The following is a 27,773-nucleotide window of genomic DNA, read 5'->3' as shown; positions in this document are numbered from 1 at the left end:
TTTTTTTTTAGAATGCCTCCTGCCTTCTTTTTCTTTAATTTCAAATTATTATTATTATTATTAAAAGCCATATGGTGCAAGGAAGCCTGAGGCTTATACTTCACCAGCCAAAAAAAATTTGAGTACCGAGAGAGAGAGAGAGAGAGAGAGAGAGAGAGAGAGAGTGAGTGAGTGAGTGAGTGAGTGAGTAGGAGGAAATCACCAAAAAAGAGAAGAATGATGATAACCAGCTCAGGACCCTGGGTGTGGCAAGCCCATACTCACCAAATGTGAGCTCCTGGCATTTTTTTTGGTTAAAAGGGACATATGCCCCTTCTGCCCACCCCAGAAATGAAAGTAATACTATTATCAGATTTATTAACATTTTTAACATTTATACAGATAAATGTTGTATAGATAAATAGATAAGAGTATAAATCATTGCTACAAGTAAACAAGAAGCTAAAAAACAGTCACAAATAAAAAAAAAAAAAAATGGGCATCATCCTCTGGCTAATAAAAAAAAAATTCATGTGTACCCTGTATGCACAAAACATGTTTTATGTGAAAACATCCTTGGCTTGGAAGGGGTTAGCAAAATCGAAGCCTCTTGCCTAATTAGGAAGTATGATTGTAGCCATTTGTTGAATAGTATGATTGCAACCAATACAAGTATTTGTTAACAGTTATTTTTTTGTCTTGCATTTTCATTACATTCCATTGTCAGGTGCTGCTATAGATGTTTTTAAATCAAAAAATTTTCTTCAGAATGTACATTTCAATGTGTGGTCAGTGTTATCATGCTGAACCAAGAACCAGATATATCCATCATAGCTTCATCCCAACTTCCTTGGTACCTTTTCTCCATTGATCGGATGTCTAGTTTTTGAATATCTTCCAGTTTGAATCTGTCCTTCACTAATAATCTCTACTGACAGACAACTTGAGTAGTCGAGACCCACTAATTTTCATAAAATCAGACAACTGCTAATAATTTATTGTAATTTTAACTTGTAGAGGATCTGCAATCTCATTATGGATTTAAAATAAACTTTGTGGATTTTTTTAAAAAAGGATAGTGTAGGCTATTTTTGGAATATTTAAAGGAATATTAAATTTTAGGAATATTATATACAGTAAAATTGCGTTAATACAAACTCGTTTTATACAAAGTACTCGTTTATATGAAGCACATACCATTCCCCCACAAAAGGATTGGCTTTTCTATGTAAATATATTCTTTTATTACAAAATTCGGTTAATATGTATTACAAAGTTCTTTTTCACCCCTTGAGAAATAAATATTGTCATTTTGTGCGTTTAATACAAATCTTGACAGAGCTGTCTGATTATTGTCCCTATTATTGCCTCTGGCCACCCGGCACCCTATTTCACGAAGGATGGCACTGATTTGTTAGAAATTAGTTTTGCATAAACAGAATCAGTTTATGTTAGCTACAATGTCAAGTGCACTCTGAAAAACATCTTTCTGAGGGATGAGTTGTTAAATTAACAAAGGAATAAAAAGTTTTTCTAAGTTGTTTACATGTACTTCCTCTCTCCAAGGGAATAAGGTCAGTTGCAATCGTTACCCCACTTCAAAGTCTTTTGCTACCGTATACAGCAATCTAATTTTTGTGTCATTTTCTCTGAGTTGATGGTCTTTTTTGGAACTTTTCCTTAAATTAATTTAAAATTTGTTTATATTAAATCTTATTTAACAGTGTTTATCTGACGGAATTAAACTAAAAATTATACAAGAGACTGATAGGATGGAAAGAAGTAAAACGAACATTGCAAAGGTCCATTGGTCCTTGAGGTTGTCACAGACATTCTCTCAGATATGCCAGACAAGCTGTACTTGCTACCTGTGAGTTTAAAACGCTGATGGAACTGATATTCGAGTAACACTCAAGTCAAGTGGACCCAATTTCGGCGAAGTCCGGATGGTCTGTGACAGCCAAATCCTCTGCTTGCACCTTCACGATGGTGGGACTGTTAGTAATCCTGGGTATAACCTCCATGCACAAGTACATGGTGGGTGACCATCCAGGTGTGAACCGACGTAAGCAGGGATCGAGGTGTGGCGCCCAAACCACATGGAGGAACGCCGCCCCTCTATGTTACCAGGCAATATTAGGTGGTAGATGACTCTCATCAACCGGTGCAATATCACCACTTTGCTTATTGGAGGCTTGAAGTGGTGGAACCTATGTTTAGTCTCTAGAGCTAAGTTCCGGTCAACCCTTCCCCATCTCTTCCATCATGCAGCATGATTGATGACTTTTGAGGTTATGATGAACATCGCGGTGAGATCCAATATTCCTTACATTTTGAGGGTACAGCTCTAAAACGGTATTCGTAGGCCGGCCGCTAGTTAGTACACCGGACCGAACCTATTGGTAACTCTCTAGGAGGCTTCTGGATCAGCTAGTGTATAATCTTGCTACCTCTACTCTGCCAGATAGTGACTGGAGGGAGTCCGAGTAGTGTGTATGTGTGGAGCATTGTCGACGCCACATTATGTCAAGGTATATTCTTACCATGTGTACGCCATATCCAAAAATTTCATTACTTTATACAGCATGTCCCACCCACTTTTTCTTACTACTGAATACACCATGAATTGTCAAACTAATAGAGAAAGCTTATCTGTGAAAAGATCTAAACCTCCCAAGCACTTCCTAATTCATTTCACAAATATACGTGGTCTCAATTCTAATCTCAGCGATGTCCATTTCCACTTGCAGTCTGCCAAACCCCATGTACTTTTTCTGACAGAATCTCGGTTATCGGTTGATTCAACTACTGCTCATCTCAGATGCCCAAATTATTTGCTGTACGATTCTTTTCGCCTAAAAGGTGGAATTTGTGCATATGTCCGTTCTGATATTCCATGTCAGAGACTTGGCAATTTGGAATCTCCTCTCTTTGATCTTCTCTGGCTTAAAATCTCTCTAACTCATTGTGTCAAATTCATCTGTTGTCTCTACCATTCTCCCAACTCCACTAATCATTTGAAGCTCTTTGACTTCCTCTCTTTGCAGTTTGACTTTCTTCAGTCCAACTTTCCTAACAGTGAGGTAATTTTCCTTGGTGATTTTAATATTCACAACTCCAGCTGACTTCCATTTTCTAGTCACACTGACCCAGCTGGTCGTGATGCTGAGGCTTTTGCAATTACTAATGATCTTTTAATAAGGAGTCTGCTGACGAGGCGACTAGTGACGGTCGTGTTCCAAGCCGCTAAGTGGATTTTTCTTATTTATTGATTTGAAATTATTGTTTTTCTAAAACTTTTGATTTGAATTTAGTGTAACATTATTTTGTGATTTTTTGATTAATTTGGTGTATTTATTCTTTACTCGGCCTTGTAAAAGTATCGGTAAGGGTTTCCACGTGTTCGTAACTACCGCTACCGTTATTACCTTTCCCGCCATTGTGATACCGTACTAGATATACCGTAGGTTATATACCGTACTAGATAGCGTTAGTTGAACTTCGTTAGCAGTTAAATTGTACGTTTAAATAAATACATATAACGACTTAGATTACAAACGTAATATAATTAATAACATAACATAATTAATTAATAAATTAATAGAATCATGACTCAGACCAGAGCAGCAAAGCAAAAGGCTCAAGCTAATGGAAGTGCTGTGGCTCAGAGCAGAACTGAGGGGGACAGTTGTCCTCTGACTCACAGCCTTATAAAATGCACTGTTTGCTTGATGTTTGCAGAGCAATCGGGTACGGGACATGATACTGCCAAGGGGGATGTCTTTGTGTGTGCGCGATGCAAGGAGTGTATCGATATCAGGCAACAACTCGGCGTTCTTTTGGGCCTATATGAGAGCTTGAAGGACAGGGTGGATGCCCTCGAAGAAACTAAATTGAGGGGCCCATCAAGCTCTCAGCTGCCCACATCAACGCCAGAGCTTGCACTTGGGCATCGCGTGACACAGAGACAACCCCCAAGGCAGAATGCGCTGGTCCCGAAGGAACTAGTAGTTGTTGGTGACTCTATTGTCAGGGAAACGGGGAACATGCTTTGTAAAAAAGATAGGTGGAACAGGACCAGGGTATGTCTGCCAGGGGCAAAGGTTGATGACGTTGTAGAGCGAATATCATCTTTTAAGGGCACAAAAGGTGATATAGTTGTACACGTTGGCACTAATAATATTAAGAGTAGGAGACCGGCAGAATTACTTAACAAGTACAGGTCACTGTTGAACAAAAGCCGAGAATTAGGGTTGACTTTGAAAGTGTCTGCAATTCTGCCCAGACACGATAGGAGGGAGTATATGATGAGAGCCTTGTCGATCAATTCGGCCCTGGAAAGATTGTGCAAGGCTCAAGGGGTAGAATTTTTTTCAGCCTGGACTGTACTTGTTAACAGGAGAGATTGCTTCTACAGGGATGGGATACACTTAAATAGAAAGGGTGCAAGAATATTTGCTGATGCTATCGAGGCAGTGTTAGGTGGGTCGGAAAACTGCTAGCTTGGGGGGAGACAAAGACCAATAGATTGACAGTAGCCACTGGCAGAGGTGAAAGAGATTCTTGCACTGCTTCTATTAGAATGAGCAGAAGCCTGAAAAACAAGATGCATGGTATTTCAGAGACTGCTGGGAGCCATTGCGGTACAAGTAAACACATGGGTTGTGTTAGGGTAGCTAAGAATAGAAACAGGTGCAGGTATACTTGCGTGTACACCAATGCTAGGAGTTTAGTAAATAAATTTGATGAATTTGAGGTATTGCTCAAAACATCAAAGGCAGATATTGTTGGGATATCAGAGACGTGGTGTCACACAGATATAAGGGATGCAGAACTGCAATTTGGGGAGTACAACGTCTACAGAAAGGATAGACAGGATAGGAAGGGGGGAGGGGTTATGCTATTAGTTAAGAAACACATAAAAACCAAGGAAGTGAAGCCAGTCGACATCGCTGGACAGTGCAGTGTGGAGTCAGTTTGGTGTGACATAAGCATTGGGAGATCAAAATTGAGAGTAGGAGTGTGCTATAGGCCTAATGACTCTGATGAGTATAATAAGGAACTGTACAGGGAAATAGAGTGGGCCAGTAAATCAGAGTGTCTTATAATGGGAGATTTTAATTTCCCAGATATTGACTGGAATTTGGGGGCTGGATACTCACACACTAGCAGGGCTTTTGTGGATTTATTGGATGATTGTTTTCTACATCAGCATGTTCGGGAGGCAACTAGAGGGAGTAATACTCTTGATTTGATTATCAGCAGTGATTCTTCATGCATTAAGAATCTGCAGATAAATGAACCACTAGGTGGCAGTGATCACAGTGTGCTGAAGTGGGATTTACTCAAAGAGGTAACTACCATTAGGGGTAAAGGGAAGGGTTATTGCTTCCGTAAAGGCGACTACGATGGACTGAGACAGTATTTAAATTCTATACAGTGGGACCAACTGATGATGTTACCAACAGCAAATTCAAAATGGGAAGCATTCAAAGAACTTATCTTGGAAGCTACTAGGCTTTACATACCAACTAAGAAATATTGTTCAAGGTTTAGGCCAAAATGGATGTCAGATGAACTAATGAGGCATATGGCAGAGAAGAAAAATGCATGGGATACTTACAAATTAACACATGACACAGAAGCCTATGATAGATACAAGTTGATATGCAACCAAGTTACAAAGGAGGTTAGGCAGGCGAAGGCAGATTACGAGAAATCCTTGGCAAGGGATGCAAAGAAAAACAGCAAAGAGTTCTTTACTTATGTAAACTCTAGAAGGAAAGGGATGAATCAGATTGGTCCACTTGATATTGATGGGTCAAGTGTTGATGATCCTGCTCAGGTGGCTAACAAACTAAATGAATATTTTGCATCGACATTCACACATGAGGAGTTATTCAGCAAGGGGAATGCCAGAGGTGTATTCAACTCTAGCAGTAAGTTACAGAATCTTGAAATAACTGGGAGTAAAGTGGAGGAGAAACTGTTGAAGATAAACACAAGAAAGGCACCCGGGGTGGATGGGATCTATCCAGTTATATTAAAGGAGGCAGCAAAGGAAGTAAGCAAACCCTTAGCCATAATTATGAGAGCTTCCTTGGACTCAGGGGAGGTACCCATAGACTGGAAATGTGCAAATGTGACCCCAATTCACAAAGGAGGATCAAAGGCTGACACAAGTAATTATAGACCTGTGAGCTTAACTTCTGTTCCAGGAAAATTAATGGAGGCACTGGTTAAAGACGCACTGCAGGATCATTTAGACAAGACTTCAGTTATAGCTCAGACACAGCATGGTTTTGTTAAGGGGAAGTCTTGCCTGACCAACTTGATTGGATACTATGATGCAGTCACAAAAGAACTGGATGCAGGGAATAACTTTGATATTATATACTTGGATCTTAGAAAGGCTTTTGATACTGTTGCACATGGAAGACTGCTACACAAATTGGAGCAGTGTGACATTGGAGGCAAATTGCTGCTATGGATAAAGGGGTGGTTGAGGGGGAGAAGACAGAGAGTGGTAATCAATGGACACTGCTCATCGTGGACTGATGTTATTAGTGGAGTCCCTCAGGGCTCAGTGTTGGGTCCATTATTGTTTTCTGTATTTATAAATGATATTGATGATGGTATATCGGGATTAATGTCCAAGTTTGCAGACGATACAAAGGTTGGCAGGGTTGTCAAGGACACTACTGACACTATGCTGCTGCAACAGGATCTGGAAAGGTTGAGCAGATGGGCTGAGAGGTGGCAAATGAAGTTTAACATTGACAAATGTAAAGTACTACACATGGGGAAACAGCAACCCCATAGCAACGTATCAACTCTGTGGTACAACACTGACAGTGGTAGAGAATGAAAGGGACTTGGGGGTGGTTGTGCAGGCAGATATGAAGTTCTCTGAGCAGTGCAGACGGGCTGCAAGAGTAGCTCATGGAGTATTGTCAATGATATACAGGAATTTTTCCAGCAGGGATAAGGAGGTGATTATTCCATTGTATAAGGCGATGGTCAGGCCACACCTAGAGTACTGTATACAGGTCTGGAGGCCTCATTTCAAGAAGGATGTAGAGCTGCTGGAACGAGTACAGAGAAGGGCAACAAGATTAGTGAATGGAACAAAGGGGTGCTCTTACGAAGAAAGGCTTAAGTTTTGCAAATTACAGTGTCTGGAGACTAGGCACCAGCGAGGTGATCTGATAGAGGTGTATAAAGCCTTGAATGGTTTAAGCATGCTCAATGCTGATGGGATTCTTCCTCTAGCTCAGAATAATCACCTGAGAGGGCATAAATTCAAATTGAGGAAAGACAGATGTAGGATAGACGTGCGGAAATTTGCCTTTAGCCAGCGGGTGGTTGGTTGGTGGAACAGACTTCCATCCCTTGTAGTGGAGGTTGATAGCCTAAATAAGTTTAAGGCTCAGCTGGACAGGTATTTTGAACGAACAGTGGGGTGAAGTGGAAGTGGTTTTTTTTTTTTTTTTTGGCTGATGCTGCATAAGCTTGCTTTCTTGCATCAAATGCCTCTACTAATGCTAATGCTAATCTTGCACAGATTGTTCATTTACCTACAAGAATACCGGAAAATCCTAATCATACAGCCAATACGCTTGATCTTTTTCTCACAAACAACCCTTCTAAGTACATGGTCGAAGTGAGAGGTCCTTTAGACACTTCAGATCACAACTTGGTGATTGTCTCTTCTCCAATGCAACCTTTGTCTCATGGCTATTCCCAACCTCGTGTTGTTTGGCATTACAGGAATGCAAAACGGGATGACCTGCGAGACTTCTTTTCTTCTTTTCCTTGGTTGGATTACTGTTTCAAAACTTCTGATGTCAACGTTTGCTCAGATCGTGTCAGTGAAATTATTCTTGTAGGAATGGAATCCTTTATCCCACACTCCACTTTAAAATCTCGTTCTTTATCTAAACCTTGGTTTTCCAATAAATGTGCCAAGGCTGTTCAAGAGAAGAATGTTGCATATGGTAATTGGATTGTTTCTAATTCTTCAGTTTCATTTTTTATCTACACCAAAGCTCGCAACAATTGTAAAGCAGTTATTAATCAGTTCAAACTAGAGTTTGAACAGGCTAAGAGTAGAAAACTTGCTTCTTGCCCTAATGGTAGCCGAGCATTCTGGTCTCTTGCCGGGCGCCTCCGTAGCCAGGTGGGAAGGAGCAGCAGTGCGTAGTACACGCTTCTTGATTAGAACGGGGTTCGAGCCCGTCACCACCAAATACGGAGGATGCGGAAAGGTCAAGGGAATGACCACCGCATATTCCCGGAGCAATATGGCCTTAGTTGCTAATGCTCCTAAAAACCAAATAACAGGTCTCTTTCCAAAGCTATTGGCCGCAACTTTTGCCCATCTCTGCTCCCACCTCTGTCCAAACCAGATGGTTACTTCAGCAAGGATAAAGCTGACCTGCTAGCATCCCATCTTTCTTCCAACTCATGTATTAATGATCGTGGTAAAACACTGCTCACCATTCCCAACACGCACCGTTCAATGCCTCCTGTGGTCTTCCGTCAAAAGGAGGTCAGAAGGATTTTGACGAATCTTGATGCTAAGAAAGCTCCAGGTCCCGATGGTATTTCTGCACTTGTTCTCAAAACTTGTGCTCCTGAACTTACTCCTGTTTTTTGCCGATTTTTTTTCACTTTCTTATTCCAAAGGTGTTTTTCCTTCTGCTTGGAAATTTGTTCACACCCAGTCAGTTCCTAAAAAGGGTGACAAATCCCTCACATCCAATTATCGTCTCATTGCAATTACTTATACTCTTTCTAAAGTAATGGAGAAATCAATTAACCTAAAACTCTTAAACTACCTAGAAACCTTCCATCTGATCAACGATCGCCAGTATGGAGTCTGTCAGTGTCGATCCACTGGTGATATTCTGGCTTATGTTACCCATTTATGGACAAATTCAATGGAAAAGTTTGTTGAAACACAAGCAGTTGTGTTGCTCTTGACATCTCAAAAGATTTCGATTGTGTTTGTTATAAAGGTCTTCTAAACAAGCTTCCATCTTATGGTTTGCCAACTGTTTTTTGTAATTGGTTATCCAGTTTTCTCTCTAATCGCTCACTGATGATGATGATGATTGATGGCTCTCTGTCTTCCAACTTCTCCACTAATGCTGGTGTCCCCCAAGGTTCAGTCCTTTCCCCCACTCTTTTCCTCTTGTATATTAATGGCCTTCTCCCATTGACTGGAAATTCTATCCATAGTTTTGCTGATGATAGCACATTGCATTCCACTTTCCATTTTGAGAAACCTTGTCCTGCTCAATCAGCTTCAACCTCTCGAAAATCTGCTACCAATTCCTTAAATGTCGATCTCCAGCAATTCTCCAGTGGGGCAAAGACAACTTAGTTGATTTCAATCCTTCTAAAACTCAGTCTTGTCTTATATCTTGCAAAAAGGATTCTTCTGCTCCTATGCTTATCTTTGATGACACTCCGATTTCTAGGCAAAATGATATATCTCTTTTGGAGATTACCCTGACTTCTAATCTCTCTCTTGGCACAAGCACATTACAAATATTGCTTCCTCTGCATCTAAAAAAACTTGGTTTTCTCTTTTACTCTTGACGTTACTTTTCTTGCAAACAGCTGCTCACTCTGTATAAATCGCAAATCTGCCCTGCCATGGAATATTGTTCCCACATCTGGTGTGGTGCCCCCAAAACCTCTCTCAGGCTTCTTGATTCCATTCAGAAGAGGGCAGTTTGATTAATTAATTACTCATCTCTAACAGAGTCTCTGCACTCTCTGTCTCATAGACTTACAGTTTCTGCTGCATGCCTCTTCTACAGATACTTCCATGGGTACTGTTCTTCTGAATTAGCTTCTATAATTCCTGCTCTCTCTTTCAAAACAGTCCGAACACGTACTGCCACCAGCCAACATCCATTTACTGTCCAACTTCAAACTCACAGAACCAACTTTTCATCTTCCTCGTTTATTCATTCAACTGCCGTTTTCTGGAACAACCTTCCTTCATACGTATTTCCTGAAAATTGCAGTCTACAGAAGTTCAAGTCCAATGTCAACAAATATCTTCTTTCGTCTTCTCAACCTCCAACCCAAGCACGGTACTAAGTACTATAGGTTCTAACACCTCTCGTGTTTGGGGTTTACATAAAAAAAAAAAAAAAAAAAAAAAAAGGAATACAACATCCCTTTACCTACTTTATTAACAATACTGAAAAATCGTAAAAGACTTGAAGAAGTGCATGACACTGGAGCAGAGATGAAAACCAGGAAACGAATTTGTGGTGCAAAACACGAGGAGTTTGAAACAAAACTTTTCGAGTGGTACCAACAAACGCTTGCATCTCATTTGCCAATATCAGGTCCGATTTTTCCAGAAAAGACAAATTATCTAGCTCAGCAACAAGGAATTAGCAACTTCAAATGCAGCAGTGGCTAGCTCCAAAGATTTAACACAGGAATAACTTGGTTTCGTGAAATGTTTGTGGTTAGGCTGGATTAGTCAACAAATAAAAGGCTGCAGACTGGTTATGTTCTGTGCAGTCCATTCTTGAAAATATGAAGCAAAGGTACCCGAGTGATGTAATGATGGCAAAACAGTTATAAAGTATAACTCCACAATATGAGAGATGCTTGATGGTGTATAATGTATTTAGACTATAAAGCGTTTAGGGCGTAAGCTTCAAGCTATGGAAAAGTCTAGACTATGTATAGGTATAGTGCGAAAGCATCAATAATACATAGCCAAATCTGAATGAACAGAATATTAGCAAAACGGCATCGTTTTAAGTTATATCTCATATTGTGAATACCTTCACAACGAGTTGTCATGATATTGCACTACGATGCCACTTTGCTAATATTCTGTTCATTCAGATTTGGCTATGTATTATTGATGCTTTTGCATTATACTTATACATAGGCTTTAAACACCTCAATCAGAATCTTCTCCACACCCATTCCAGCAAATCTACATCCTAAGGTGAGGCCTCTAGACCTGTAGACAATACTCAAGATGCGGCCTAACCATGGCCTTATACAAAGGGATAATCACCTCTTATCCCTGCTAGAAATGTTTCTGTATATCATTGACAAAACTCCGTAAGCTGTCCTGGCAGCATGTCTGGACTGCTTAGAAAATTTCATATCTGACTGCACAATTACCCCCAGCTGTGTTCCCCTCCAGAGGTAACTGTGTAATTAGTGTTCTACTAATATACTCTTTTATTGCAGCTCTAGCCGATGGGAGAAACTGGATATCTACAGTAATGTCTCTGATGAGTCCTGTAGTTTACAAAAGTTATTTTGCAACTGAATACTGAATATATCAAAGCGAATGCACAGCCAATTTTCTGCTAATTTCACCTACTTGGAAATATGGTAGTAGAATGTACAGTAGATATGAGTATATACAATATTTACTTTTCCAGTTTTCAATATGAAATTGCTAGTCCTTTGAATGCACTGCTTTTTTAATAACTCGTTTTGGGGGACATGATCATACCCATGGTATATCCGAAACCGCAGTATGAAGGGCCCATTATATTGAGGTTATGCTGTAGTACAATGTAATTCAGAATATGTACAACACTGTTAAACAAGAGATTGCCCATTTTGCATTGATTGTGCAGTTAGTAACGTTAAATTATAAATTGCATCCAATAAAATATATAACACACATTAATTACATATGATAATTACTATATACAATAGCACATATGTACGGAGTCTGTGCATGTGTGCACCTACATATATATACACTGGTGTTAAAAAAAAGTGCATCACCCTTTAAAATTGTAATTGTCGTCTGAATAAGGTAAGTATATGGCAATATTTCTTACATATTGCATCAGATAAGATTGACATGTGTATGTTATTACATAATATTGCATCAGCTGTTACTTTCAGCTACATAAGCACACTCTGCAAGAGTTGTAGTCATTCCTTGCTTGTGTCAGGATGGCGAGTTATGTGCAGTTGATACCACTAAGAAAGAGTGCTATTGTTGCTTTACGTGAGGAAGGATGGTCTTCCCATCATATTGCTTGCACAGTGTCTTGTAATTATTATTATTAGCCATATGATGCAAGGAAGCCTGAGGCTTATGATGCACCAGCCAAAATAAATTTGTGCATTACCCTGAGAGAGAGAGAGAGAGAGAGAGAGAGAGAGAGAGAGAGAGAGAGAGAGAGAGAGAGAGAGAGAGAGAGAGAGAGAGTCAGTCAGTCAGTCAGTCAGTCAGAAGTAGAAGGGAATCACCAAGAAAGAGAAGAATGATGATATCCAGCTCAGGACCTTGGGGTTGCCATGTCCATACTCACCAGATGTTGAGCCCCTGGGGTTCAGTCGACAGTGAGTATATTTCTTTCCAAACTCAAGAATACTGGTTCTGCTGATAGGAAAAAACGAACCGGATGCAAAAGAGTCTCTACACCAAAACAGGACCGCGTTTTGAAGTGCTTATGTCTTAAAAACTGTAAATAAAATACTGAATTAAAATGCAATAAAATATACTAGATTAAAAGCGCTAAAATAACTGAAGCTTTCAAAGGCTTCTGCCTTCTTCCTCAACAGTGTACTTCTATACTGCGGTGCCTCATTAAATACCAGCAGGTTCACGGTGCATCTCACGTAAACGTGTACTGTTCCCATACATGTTGGAACCGGAAGCGGCTTGGGAGCGTTCCAGGCGAAAACGTTCATCCCCTCCAAGGATTACCTTATTAACTATACTTCTACCATTGATGTACATTCAGATATACATGCACCTGTTCCTACTCTTAGTTACCATAACACAGCCCATGTATTTACTAGTTCCACTATGACTCCCAGCACCTTGCTTTCCAGGCTGCTGCTCATTCTAAATGAAGCAGTGCAATGAAGAATCACTTTTGCCTCTGCCTGTGGCCACCGTCAATCTTTTAGTCTCTGTATCCCTACCGAAGCTAGCTGTTTTCTGACCCACTTAACATTGCCTCTTAACATTGCCAAGTAAATATTGCCTCTATAAGTATCAGTAAATATTCTTGCACCTGTTAACAAGCACAGACCACGCTGAAAAAAATTCTACCCCCATGAGCCTTGCACAATCTCTCCAGGGCCGAATTGATTGACAAAGCTCTTATTATATACCAGCGGTGGGCAAATGCGGCTCTCAGAGCTGCATGCGGCTCCCATTGAAAATTAAAAATTTTTTTTTTTTTTTATTTCAGAACTTTTTTCACTGAATCTTGTTAAATTAACTAAGTAACTAATATTTTGTTATACAGATTTTATGTTGTGTTTATTTTTTTTTATGTCTAGATATTTTTCATCTGAGCTGAAAAGAGAATAGGAAGAACATACATGAGTGGTAGCAAGTGTAGTAACAATCAGAAGACACCTCTTCAAATATGGACTTGTAGCCCATCATCCTAAGAAGCCCATCCTCACACAAAAAATGAAAAAGGCCTGATTAATTTGGTGTAAGGAGCATATCAAATGGACCCCCGAACAGTGGAAGTCGGTTATTTTCTCAAATTCAACCTGCATGGTTCTGATGAGAGACAAACGATTTGCCATAGATGTGGTGAAGAATACCATCCAGACTGTATGGTGTCTACAGTGAAATTCCCTACCAGCCAAATGATATGGGGTGCATTTTGTATCGCAGAGTAGGTCACCTGCAGTTTATAAAAGGTTCTGTAAATGCCAATGAATACCTGGCTATATTGGAAGGCAAATTGCTACCAAGTAACTAGTGACCATTTCAACCTGCCAAGTAACTGCATCTTTCAGGATGACTCTGCTCCTTGTCATTGAGCAAAAAAGTGTTGTTATTTGGTTTTTATGAGCATTAGCAACTAAGGCCATATTGCTCGGGGGATATGCGGTGGTCATTCCCTGACCTTTCCGTATCATCCGTATTTGGTGGTGACGGGCTCGAACCCCGGTCTAATCAAGAAGCGTGTGCTACGCACTGCTGCTCCTTCCCACCTGGCTACTGAGGCGCCGCAAAAAAGTGTAAGTAGGCACTTCTTCAGTTACTTTAGCTTCATTTCTGCATTAGAGGTTCGACAGTAATGTGTTTACATTTGTTACAGATGAAAAAAATGGTTGCAAGAATTGTCCATTACAACTGTTAGCTGGCCAGGAAACAGCCTGGACCCAGTGTTGAGCTATAGTGGGCTTGCAAGAGCCCATTATTATTATTTTTTTTGAATATTTGCGAGCCCATTGTTGAGGTGATAATTTATTTTACAAATGGAATCCTGGATGCAATTATTGAGTATCTAGAGTCGAAACTACAGTGGGGCGAGCGGGACCCCATTCCCAGAATTTTAATGGCACAATCGATAGGTTATGTATTTTAAAATTGCTTCATTTTTGATTTAATTACAGCCGGACCTCTGTTTAATGCAGATTATAGTGAATTTCTTTCTTCTTTATAGCGAATTTTTTTTGATTCCCCTTGGTAATTAAATTTAAATAGTTTCCATTGAATGAAGAAAATTTCCATGTAACGAACAGATTAGGAGAGATATCTGTGTATGCATTGTTCTCACGTCTGGCCTTTAGGCAGTTTAGGTAATTAGAAAGTGCAAATTAAGGGTGAAAGGGATTACCGTTCCAAAAAGTTAGTGGTGTCCGTAAAACCTATGCAGTTACATACCGAGAAATCGCGCTAGTCAATGTTTTCCATAGCTAGTCAGAGGATTAAGAAGATTCTTGACACGGATTATATCCTCTGGTCAACCTGTGTTGTGGTTGCCCTTTGCTCCGACAAACGAGCATATGTTTTTCGGAGAAGTGAGTGATCCACTTCTTCCAGTAAATTTCTCCTATCTAAGTTTACCTGGTCACAGTAGCAGAATATCCGTGTGATTCCGACATTGTGTACTGTATTCAAAGAACTAGGGAGAGTAGCAAAGTACGGGGAGGGGGGGATTGAGGCAACTAAGATATTATATAAACTTTACGAAGATGAAATGTTGGCAGATTTTGAAACTTTGTCGAGCCTTTCACTTTGTAGAAAATATTCTAAAATATAATGGCATGCAGGCAATAATTAAAAAAAAAATAAATAAATAAAATAACTGTCTCACCAATCTCCAAAAGACTAGCTCGAATTAAGGATGATTGCTAAAGAACTTGATGTGGGAACTATAAAGATCGGTCGTGTGTTCGGGTCACAATGAGCAGCTTGTAGCTGGTGGGTGGCAATTCAGCGTTGGAGGAATTATTCCGCTTTGTGCAAACATTTTGAATCAGAAGTTAAATATTCTGAATTATTAAATCGACTTTTAAATTTGGAATTTCTTAACCATTTAGCACTAATGATCGACATTCTGCTGGAGCTCTCTTACCTTCCAGAAGCTTTACAGAATCACAATGATAAAAGCAGGTAAATTAAATATTCGAACTATCAATGCTATTGCTAATTTGAAAAATTCTGAAGGAAATTATGAAGCTAAAATTGAGAGTATTTTTTTTTTAAAGTAAACCCCAAACGCGAGAAGTATTAGTACTTAGTACTGTGCTTGGGTTGGAGGTTGAGAAGAGGAAAGAAGATATTTGTTGACATTGGACTTGAACTTCTGTAGACTAATTTTCAGCAAATAAGTATGAAGGAAGGTTGTTCCAGAAAACAGCAGTTCAACGAATAAACGAGGAAGATGAAAAGTTGGTTCTGTGAGTTTGAAGTTAAACAGTAAATGGATGTTGGCCGGTGGTGGCACGTGTCCAGACTGTTTTGAAAGAGAGAGCAGGAATTATAGAAGCCAATTCAGAAGAACAGTGCCAATGGAAGTATCTGTAGAAAAGGCATGTAGCAGAAACAGTACGTATGTCTATGAGACAGTGATTGGAGAGACTCTGTTAGAGAGAAGTTGTTAATTAACCTAACTGCCCTCTTCTGAATGGAATCTAGAAGCCTGAGAGAGGTTTTGGGGGCACCACCCCAGATGTCGGAACAATATTCCATGGTAGGGCGGATTTGCGATTTGTACAGAGTGAACAGCTGTTTGCAAGAAAAGTAACGTCAAGAGTAAAAGAGAAAACCAAGTTTTTTTAGATGCAGAGGAAGCAATATTTGTAATGTGCTTGTGCCAAGAGAGAGATTAGAAGTCAGGGTAATCTCCAAAAGAGAAATATCATTTTGCCTAGAAATCGGAGTGTCATCAAAGATAAGCATAGGAGCAGAAGAATCCTTTTTGCAAGATATAAGACAAGACTGAGTTTTAGAAGGATTGAAATCAACTAAGTTGTCTTTGCCCCACTGGAGAATTGCTGGAGATCGACATTTAAGGAATTGGTAGCAGATTTTCGAGAAGTTGAAGCTGATTGAGCAGGACAAGGTTTCTCAAAATGGAAAGTGGAATGCAATGTGCTTTCATCGGCAAAACTATGGATAGGATTTCCAGTCAATGGAAGAAGGTCATTAATATACAAGAGGAAAAGAGTGGGGGAAAGAACTGAACCTTGGGGGACACCAGCATTAGTGGAGAAGTTGGAAGACAGAGAGCCATCAATCATCATCATCAGTGAGCGATTAGAGAGAAAACTGGATAACCAATTACAAAAAACAGTTGGCAAACCATAAGGTGGAAGCTTGTTTAGAAGACCTTTATGACAAACACAATCGAAAGCTTTTGAGATGTCAAGAGCAACTGCTTGTGTTTCAACAAACTTTTCCATTGAATTTGTCCATAAATGGGTAACATAAGCCAGAATATCACCAGTGGATCGACAGTGACAGACTCCATACTGGCGATCGTTGATCAGATGGAATCTTTCTAGGTAGTTTAAGAGTTTTAGGTTAATTGATTTCTCCATTACTTTAGAAAGAGTATAAGTAATTGCAATGAGACGATAATTGGATGTGAGGGATTTGTCACCCTTTTTAGGAACTGACTGGGTGTGAACAAATTTCCAAGCAGAAGGAAAAACACCTTTGGAATAAGAAAGTGAAAAAAATTGGCAAAAAACAGGAGTAAGTTCAGGAGCACAGGTTTTGAGAACAAGTGCAGAAATACCATCGGCACCTGGAGCTTTCTTAGTATCAAGATTCGTCAAAATCCTTCTGACATCCTTTTGACGGAAGACCACAGGAGGCATTGAACGGTGCGTGTTGGGAATGGTGAGCAGTGTTTTACCACGATCATTAATACATGAGTTGGAAGAAAGATGGGATGCTAGCAAGTCAGCTTTATCCTTGGCTGAAGTGACCATCTGGTTTGGACAGAGGTGGGAGCAGAGATGGGCAAAAGTTGCGGCCAATAGCTTTGGCAAGAGACCAGAATGCTCGGCTACTATTAGGGCAAGAAGCAAGTTTTCTACTCTTAGCCTGTTCAAACTCTAGTTTGAACTGATTAATAACTGCTTTACAATTGTTGCGAGCTTTGGTGGAAGCAGAAAATGAAACTGAAGAATTAGAAACAAGCCAATTACCATATGCAACATTCTTCTCTTGAACAGCCTTGGCACATTTATTGGAAAACCAAGGTTTAGATAAAGAACGAGATTTTAAAGAGGAGTGTGGGATAAAGGATTCCATTCCTACAAGAATAATTTCACTGACACGATCTGAGCAAACGTTGACATCAGAAGTTTTGAAACAGTAATCCGACCAAGGAAAAGAAGAAAAGAAATCTCGCAGATCATCCCATTTTGCATTCTTTTAATGCCAAACAATACAAGGTTGGGAATAGCCATGAGATAAAGGTTGCATTGGAGAAGAGACAATCACCAAGTTGTGATTTGAGGTGCCTAAAGGACCTCTCACTTCGACTATGTACTTAGAAGGGTTGTTTGTGAGAAAAAGATCGAGCGTGTTGGCTGTATGGTTAGGATTGTCCGGTATTCTTGTAGGTAAATGAACAATCTGTGCAAGGTCATTAGTAATTGCAAAAGCCTCAGCATCTCGACCAGCTGGGTTGGTATGACTAGAAAACGGAAGCCAGCTGGAGTTGTGAACATTAAAATCACCAAGGAAAATTACATCACTGTTAGGAAAGTTGGACTGGAGAAAGTCAAGTTGCAAAGAGAGGAAGTCAAAGAGCTCCAAGTGATTAGTGGAGTTGGGAGAATGGTAGAGACAACAGATGAATTTGACACAATGAGGTAGACAGATTTTAAGCCAGAGAAGATCGAAAAGAGGAGATTCCAAATTACCAAGTCTCTGACAGGGAATATCGGAACGAACGTATGCACAAGTACCAACTTTGAGGCGAACGGAATCATACCACAAATAATTTGGGCAACTGTGATGAGCAGTAGTTGAATCAACCGATAACTGAGATTCTGTTAGAAAAGTACAATGGGTTTGGCAGACTGCAAGTGGAAATGGACATCGTTGAGATTAGAATTGAGACCACGTATATTTGTGAAATTAACTAGGAAGTGTTTGGGAGGTTTAGATCTTTTCGCAGATAAGCTTACTCTATTAGTTTGACAATTCATGGTGTATTCAATAGTAAGAAAATGTGGGGGGGGGACATGTATGAAGTAGTGAAATTTTTGGATATGACTTACAAATGGTAAGAATATACTCAGATCCTTGACATAACGTGGCCTCGACAATGTCCTCCCCCCCCCGCATACTCTACTCGACTCCCTCCAGTCACTATCTGGCAGGGTAGAGGTAGCAAGATTATACACTAGCTGATCTGGAAGCCTCCTAGAGAGTTATCAATAGGTTCAGTCTGGTGTACTAACTAGCGGCCTGCCTGCGAACACCGATTTAGAGCTGTACCCTCGAAATGTAAAGAATATTGGAGCTCGCCACGATGTTCATCATAACCTCAAAAGTCATCAGTCATATTGCATGATGGAACAGATGGGGAAGGGTTAACCGGAACTTATCTGGAGACTTAACATGGGTTCCACCACTTCAAGCCTCCAATAAGCAAAGTGGTGGTATTGCAATGGTTGGTGAGAGTCATCTACCACCTAGTACTGCCTGGTAACACAGAATGGTGGCATTCCTCCATGTGGTGTGGGTGCCACACCTTGATCCCTGCTTGCGTTGGCTCACACTTGGGTGGTCACTCACCATGTGCTTGTGCATGGAGGTTATACCCAGGATTACTAACAGTCCCACCATCGTGAAGGTGCAAGCAGAGGATTTGGTTGTCATGGACCGTCCGGACTTTCCCAAAATTGGGTCCACTTGACTTGAGTGTCACCCGAATATCAGTTCCATCAGCCTTTTTAGACTCCCAGGTAGCAAGTACAGCTTGTCTGGCATATCTGAGGAATGTCTGTGAGAACCTAAACAACCTATTAACCTTTCTTAACCATTTAATGCTAATGGTCGACATCCTACTGGAGCTCTCTTACCTTCCAGAATCTTTACAGACTCACAGTGGTAAAAGCAGGTAAATTAATTATTGGAACTATCAATGCCGTTGCTAATTTGAAAAAATTCTGATGGAAATTATGAAGCTAAGATTGAGAGTATGTTGAAGTTTAAAGAATTTGAAGGAATCAAAATCGAAAGTAAAAAAAATTACCTCGTGACAAGTTATTAAATGCATTGTTTTATCTTTAAAGGATAAGTTATTAATGCAACAGAGCGATTTTAAATTATCGAAGACAGTTTATCTTTAAAATCGAGTGAAATTCCCTTTTCAGTTAAGAAAGCCAGAAAATATCTTTGAAACCATTACAATTAGCAGTACTGAAACTGAGTGAGCTTTCAGCGTAATGAAATAATATTGTGACAATTAAACATGTTGCAGATTATGATGACCATACATCTAAATGAAAACCATTGCTTCAGTTTGATCTGGATCGTTATGTCAAATCATTGCTCAGCTATTGAGAAAAGCAGTAGATCAACAACAAATATTAATAAAGAAGTAAATTCTATATGGCTATTTTTAGAATAAATTTTTCTTGAATATTTGTGAAATAATTTTTTTTCATGTAATCCGTGATTTGTTGTGTACTTTTTCTAGAAAGTTAATTTCTTATGTAATATTTGTTTTTATATTGTGGAATGTTTTGTGATAGTTTTTATGTTATTTGTGATATGGGAAATATTTCATGTTATTTTTTATTTGCAATATTAAAATTTTATCAAGAAAAAAATGTATCCATTATATTTCTCTAGTTGTTAAAAAAAAAAAAAAAAGACGAATAAAGAAGTTTCATGCGTGCTCGGCACGCGCGATAGATGGTTTATGCGAAACATCCTTCGCGTTTCTTTTAGGTATTTTGAGTTGTATGTATTGATTACGAAATAAAAGAGCTTTTTTATTGTAAATATTTTATTGATCATTCACAGATTTTCATAATTTCTGGAAGACAAGATACAATGGATTTATGATAACTAAAGTAAGATATGTATATTTGCGAGTGCAACGTATCTAAATATCTCTGTAAAATAGCACTGATTGATGTACCGATCTTGTAGTTGAAGCCACGTATGCTGCTGTTATGGGTACCTAACAATGAAATGTAAAAAAAAAAGAAATTGTTGACAAATATTTGCAATGTTGCGATCATACTGCAGTAGTAACTTCAGGAAGTATGATTGTGACATCACGCTATTCAAAAATCCTAAAAAGTTAGAACTCCAGACACTATCGTATCCAGTTATCATCATAAGGCAAGGCATGACGACCAGGTTTTTTTTTTTTTTTAGATAGACCTAGGAACGTTTTACACATTCACTTATACACATGGTTAAGGGGGTAATAAGCTGCACCTGATAACCCCCCTAAATCCACCCCTGACTCAAGATATCATACCAGTCACAAAAATGCGTCACGCGCTCTATTCACACTACTAGTAGTGTGAGTGTGGGAAGCGCCTCTAGTGGAAGCTGCGGATGACGTCACTTCCGTGACCGATCAAATTTACTCAGTAGAAAGTCGGAAAAACTGCAAGCTGACTGTTAAAATATTCACAGCTCACCACTGCCAGGACCTGAATCCTATAGAGAACTGTTGGCATTGTGTGGAATCTGCAGTTGCCAGAAAGAAACCAAAGACCCTTTGTGAACTTCAGGAAGCCATAATTCGTGTTTGGAACCACGAACTATCAGATGATTGTCTTCAGAAATTGATCTTTTCAATGCCTCGATGGTGTGCTGCTGTCATCAGGGCCAGAGGCAGTTCAACTAAATATTAGTTTGCACCTGATGAACTTTTCATTTTGTTTTCCATTTAAAATGATAAACTGAAGTAAATTGAAAAAAAAAAAAGAAAAAACCATAATTGGTTTTTGTTTACCAAAACTTGAACAAAAGGTTGCAAATGCTCATTTTGGAATATTTTGGGAGCACCTGTCAAATATTACCTAGCTTTGCCTTAACTATTAATAAATATCTTTTGTTTATATTTCTGTTTGTGATGCTAGTCATTAATGTACCATACCATCGCAATGTACCATACCATCGCTAAAAAGGGTTAGAATTGTGAAATTCCTAGGTGATGCACTTTCTTTGAACACAAGTGTAGCTCAAAGACATGACAACAGATGGACTAAGAAAATAACAGAATGGTACCCAAGAGGAGCTAAAAGAAAAGGAAGACACTAACAACGGAGATGGACAGATGAAATTTATGAGATCATGTGCAGTAAATCAATGGCCATTGCACAAAACAGAAGGAACTGGAAAGTTGCTGGAGTGCAGCAACTTTCCAGTTCCAACTTTCCTTCATCCTGCAGTGGATTGAAAATGGCTGATGATGATTAAATGTTCAATTTTCTTTGAGTAAAATTAGGGAAAAATAAAAGTGAAAATCCATTTATTAAGCAAAAATCAGTTAACTAAATGCCAGTTAGCTGATTTTCATATAACTAGTACGATAACTGGCATTGTATTATATTTTTAAACTAGGTTTGATATTTTTTTCCCATTTCAAATTCAGGAAAAAAATGGTTTCAATATAAAGAACATGTAAAATAAACATATATCATTCTGTATTTTTGGGATTCAGAATTAAATATTAATAATAATTATTAAATTATGTGGAGTTAGGAGGAATATCATACCCTCTTATTTTTTTTGCAACCACCAGGGTTTAAACTGCTTAGATAATTCAATGGTGTTAATGCTGATGGCGGAACATACTTTGCCATTACAGTCAGTTCTACATATTGTACTACAATCAAACAAATGACATCAGAAATCAGTTAATCTGCCATTTATTTAAAAGATGAGATAATATTAGGTTAAGTAACGGATTAAACTTTTGATGTAATGTAATTCCTAAAAGGTTGACCTGCTCACTAGTTTAAAAGCAAATTAACAGTTTAAAACAAAGTAGTAGTAGTGGCATGTGATGCAAGAAAGCAAGTGTATGAGCTTATGCAGCATCAGCCAAAAAAAAAAAAAAAATCACACCATTCCCTCCAAATGCCTGTCCAGTTCCTCCTTAAATTTATTCAACCTATCAACTTCCACAACGATAGATGGAAGTTTGTTCCAGCAATTAACCACCCGCTGGCTAAAGGCAAATTTCCGCACATCTATTCTACATCTGTCCTTTCTTAATTTGAATTTATGCCCCCTTAGGTTCGTAATCTGAACAAGTGGAAGGATCCCATCAGAATTCAGCGTGCTCAACCCATTCAAGGCCTTATACACCTCAATCAGATCACCGCGCAAGTGCCTAGTCTCCAGCCACTGCAATTTTCAGAACTTAAGCCTCTCTTGGTAAGAGGATCCCTTCATTCCCCTCACCAATCTTGTTGCCCTTCTCTGTACACGCTCAAGTAAATCTACATCCTTCCTAAAATGTGGCCTCCAGACCTGTACGCAGTACTCAAGGTGTGGCCTGACCATTGCCTTATACAGAGAGAAAATCACCTCTTTCTCCCTGCTAGCAAAATTCCTATATATAATTGACAAAACCCCATGACCTGCCCTGGCAGCCTGTCTGCATTGCTCAGAAAACTTCATATCTAACTGCACAATTACTCCCAGGTCTTTTTCATTTTCTACCACCTTAAGTGTAGTACCACACAGTTGGTACGTTTTTCTGGGGTTACTTCTACCCATATTCAGTACTTTGCATTTGTCAAAGTTAAACTTCAGTTGCCACTTCTTAGCCCATCTGCCCAAATTATCTAGATTCTGTTGCAGTAGCACACTGCCATTACTGTCATTAACAACCCTGCCAACCTTTGTATCATCTGCAAACTTCGACATTAAGCCTGATATACCTTCGTCAATATCATTGATAAATATACAAAACAACAGTGGACCCAACACCGATCCCTGTGGGACTCCACTAATAACATTAGTCCACGAAGAGCAGCACCCATTGATTACCACCCTCTGTCTTCTCCCACTTAACCATCCTTTTATCTATTGTAGCAACTTACCCTTAATACCATTCTGCTCCAGTTTGTACAATAGTCTTCCATGCGCAACAGTGTCAAAAGCTTTCCTGAAATCCAAATATATGATATCAAAATTATTTTTTGCATTCAGTTCCTTTGTAACCACATCATAATATCCTATCAAATTTGTCAGACAAGACTTTCCCTTAACAAACCCATGCTGTGTCTGAATTATTGCTATAGTCTTGTCTAGATGATCCTGCAATTCATCTTTAACCAGTGACTCCAATTTTTTTACCTGGAACAGAAGTTAAACTAACTGGTCTGTAATTACTCGTGTCACCCTTCGATCCCCCTTTATGAATTGGGGATACATTTGCACATCTCCAGTCCGTGGGAACCTCCCTTGAGTCCAATGATGCTCATAATTATGGTTAATGGTTTTCTTAGTTGCTTTGCCGTCTCCTTTAATATAACTGGATAGATCCCATCCACCCCAGGTGCCTTTCTTATGTTTAACTTCAACAATTTCTCCTCCACTTTGCTCTCAGTTATTACAAAATCATTAAGTATCCTGCTACAATTTGATAACCTTCTGCCATTTTCAAACCTTAATAATTCCTCATGTGTGAATATAGATGCAAAATACTCATTCTGTTTGTTTGCTATCTGAGCAGGATCATCAACAGTCGAACCATCGATGTCAAGTGGACCAATCAGATTTATCCCCTTCCTTTTAGAGTTTATATAAGAAAAGAAATCCTTGCTGTTTTTCTTAGCATCTTTTGCCAAGGATTTCTCGTAATCTGCCTTCGCCTGCCTAACCGCTTTTGTGACCTGATTACAGACTAGCTTATATCTGCCATAGGCTTCTGAGTCACTTGTTAATTTATATGCATCCTATGCATTTTTCTTCTCTGTTACGAGTCTCATTAGTTCATTAGATAACCATTTTGGCCTAAACCTTGAACAATATTTCTTAATAGGTATGAAACTTTTAGTAGCTTCCACGATTACTTCCTTGAATGCTTCCCACTTAGAATTTACTGTTGGTAACGTTGTCAGTTGATCCCACTGTACAGAATTTAAAACCTGTCGGAGACCACTGTATTCATCCTTACGGAAGCTAAAACCCTTTCCTTTACCCCTCATGGTAATTAAATCTTTAAGTAAATCCCACATCAGTACACTGTGATCACTGTCACCTAGTGGTTCCTTTATCTGCAAATTCTTAATACACGAATGATCACAGCTGATAACCAGATCAAGAGTATTACTCTCTCTCGTTGCCTCTCGAACATGCTGCTGCAGAAAACAATCATCCAATAAATCCTCAAAAGTCTGACTAGTGTGTGAGTGACCAAGCCGCAAGTTCCAGTCAATATCTGGGAAGTTAAAATCCCCCATTATAAGATATTCCGATTTACTAGCCCACTCTATTTCTCTGTACAATTGTTCATTGTACTCATTCAAGTCATTAAGCCTATAACACATTCCTACTCTTATTTTTGCTTTCGCAGTGCGTATGTCACGCCAAACTGACTCAACAGTGCACTGTTCATCTCTATCAATTGGGTGCACTTCTTTTGATTTTATGTTTTTCTTAATTAACAGCATAACACCTCCTCCCTTTCTATCCTGTCTATCCTCTTGTGCACATTGTACTCCCCAAATTCCAGTTCAGCATTCCTTATATCTATGTGACACCACGTCTCACAGATATAAGGAATGCTGAACTGGAATTCCTTATATCTGTGTGACACCACGTCTCTGCTATCCCAACAATATCCGCCTTTGATGTCTTGACCAACACTTCAAATTCATCAAATTTATTTCCTATTCTTCTAGCATTGGTATACATGCAAGCATACATGCTCCTATTCCTAGTTACCCTAACACATCCCATATTCCCACCCATTTCAGGATGACTGCCATCTGTCCCTGAAACCCCCAACACCCCTCGCTCCAGATCGCTACTTATTCTAATAGAAGTTGTGCAAGAATCACCTTCACCTCTGCCTACAGCTACTGTTAATCTGTTAGTCCTTGTATCCCCCCAAGCTATCAGTTTTCCGACCCACCTAACACTGCCTCATTAGCATCAGCAAATATTCTTGCACCCTTTCTATTTAAGTGTATCCCATCCCTGTAGAAGTAGTCTCTCCTGTTAGAAAGCAGTCTCTGAACTGTTAGAAAGGAGGACAGTACTAGGCAAACTCATTATGAAGGCAAAGTTTATTCTGCAGTTTGAGGCTACCTTTTCCACCCCCTGATTATTATTAGCCATATGGTACAAGGAAGCCTGTGGCTTATGCTGCACTAGCCAAAAAAAAAATTCCCTGAGAGAGAGAGAGAGAGAGAGAGAGAGAGAGATAGTGAGTGTGTGTCAGTGTGTGTGTGTCAGAAGTAGAAAGGAATCACCAAGAAAGAGAAGAATGGTGATATCCAGTTGAGGGCGCTGGGTGTGTCAAGCCCATACTCGCAAGATGTGAGTCCCTCCACTCACATTCATGCTAATGCAGCCATAGTAGTGATAAGTGAATGTCTTTAACAATTTTGAGAGAGCTTGTTATATGATATGTAGTACACCAACATAGAAAAAGTTGTGCCAACTATATGATAATTTGCAGTTCTTATGATTGACAAAAACCACAGACAAGTAGTCAAATCTGGACTGCCACCAGAAACTGGTGATGTCTCCAGTTTCTCTTTCCAGTATGTTAAACAGATAACCATTAAGATAATCTACCATTGTTGGGCAGTATCAAGGCAACACAAAAAGCAAAGTTATTCTGCTGAGCATTAAGATCATTGCATTTACTAGGCTGTTTAGTCTGTTCAGGAGTACATATGTAAATTTATGTTTTTGAAGGTTACATACAGTTCAAGTAAAACTTCCATTAAAAGTACAAATTGTATGTGTTTACAACTAAAACCGATACAGTTTTAATAGATGGCAACATGAATATAACTTTGAAAATAATAGGAATAAGGTTACAGCTATTGGCTATGGTTGTCCGATTGCATTTAAAATAGTTCTCTGGATTCGTGATTCTAGAACTTGATGAAATTGAATTAAATAATAAGTAATAAGTAGATATGGAAGATATTAGTGTATTAGAAAATAATAATAACTACAAATTTCTTGGGTTTTTTTTGCAATTTTTAATGATTTTTTACAATTTTTAAAAAATATTTTCCAAATTTTTTATGATTTAAAAAAAATCGTGATTTGATGTTTGGCAATAATTTCATTCCTAATGTTGGGCACTCAGGTCAGAATAAGCTCAAATAAATATTTAAAAGCATTTAGGCATAAAGTTTTTAAATTCATACAGGAAAGGGTTAAATCTTGATATAAAAAAAAAAAAAAAGAGAAAATATTAATATTTTTCATGATCTTGGGAGATTCACAATGCAGTATGTATTTTATAATTTCAAGTGAAATCACAAAAGAAATTCAACATTTATCAAAGAATAGGGTATTGGCCCCTTGAGCAATTTGCCATTAATCTACTACACTTATATGCAGAGCATTTTGAACTCCTTCAGTATTTCCTCCAGCCTCTTTCTTTTTTTTTTAACCATCTTGTAACAATTATTCATGTATGTTTAAAAAAAAAGAGCTATTGTTTGTTCTGTTAAAAATGATATCATTATTGATGAAAATCAAAATTACCCCCAACATAAGAAATATGCATTTTTATAAAAAAACTAGTTGAGTCAATAAGGAATAATATTTCCAAGGTCCTTCATTATTAAATCAATTTCTGTAAATTACCATGTTCTTTTATTCTTTTTTTATTTATATATTCTTAATTTACTTTTAGGTAAGAAATCTCTTGCCATCAATAAGTTCTGCTATTGGAATCTACACTCCACAGCGCTATGTGTGGCATATTGGGATTGCTTTGCATGCTGCTCCTAGATTTCTAGTTGCTACCATGTATCAAATGTATTATAGCAACCTTCTAATTCTAAATCCATTTTGGCAGTGGATCGCAACTTTTATGTCCATTTTTCACATAGTAGAAATTACATGTCTTATAGGACTCACTTATATATCATCCACAGAAAATTTTTGTGAGTAAATAATTATTTTTAAAGAAAATTTTGAACAGATATAGTAAATTATATGATGATTAATAATGTATTTTTTAAAATTAATGTTGAGAAGTATCATCTGTTTTGAAGTTTTGTATGAGCTTAGTTCTCTATCTCTAATTATGGTTCTATTATGCCCTGTTTGTTTTCAGTTCACATTTAAACATCAGCACAAACTAACTTATTTCCAAATAAAGAATCATTTTCAAAATTGTCACAAAGGATACAAAGAATAATATATATTAATATATTATCGAGGGTCCTGTAAACGAGGGTAGCCTGTGCAGACGTACATTTTTGCCGCTCCTGGAACAGAGAAGTTTTTTCTGATTTATTTTCTGTTTTATTAGCTTATATTGGCATATTAACTTATTTTCTAGAGTAGTTTTATATTCTTATTTACGATA

At 38.6% G+C, this 27,773-nt stretch overlaps 1 protein-coding gene across 2 annotated transcripts in view; it reads left to right on the top strand.

Annotated features, from left to right (window-relative positions):
* LOC150076141 (acyltransferase PGAP2-like) overlaps window positions 1–27,773 on the top strand; it is a 227,807-nt gene that overhangs the window by 10,167 nt on the left and 189,867 nt on the right. For both annotated transcript variants that reach the window (XR_016547816.1, XM_090387593.1), the window contains exon 2: window positions 27,093–27,345. Coding sequence is in view for 1 of the 2 variants with exons in the window: in XM_090387593.1 (XP_090243719.1) it covers window positions 27,093–27,345 (253 nt within the window). In the remaining variant the exon portion in view is untranslated. The remainder of the gene's footprint in view (window positions 1–27,092; window positions 27,346–27,773) is intronic.

The sequence above is a fragment of the Mastigoproctus giganteus genome, chromosome 13, assembly GCF_048544385.1.
Source record: "Mastigoproctus giganteus isolate SK-2022 chromosome 13, ASM4854438v1, whole genome shotgun sequence".
Classification (NCBI taxonomy): domain Eukaryota; kingdom Metazoa; phylum Arthropoda; class Arachnida; order Uropygi; family Thelyphonidae; genus Mastigoproctus; species Mastigoproctus giganteus.
Note: the sequence above shows the minus strand (reverse complement) of the source record. Positions and strands in the feature narration are given on the sequence as shown.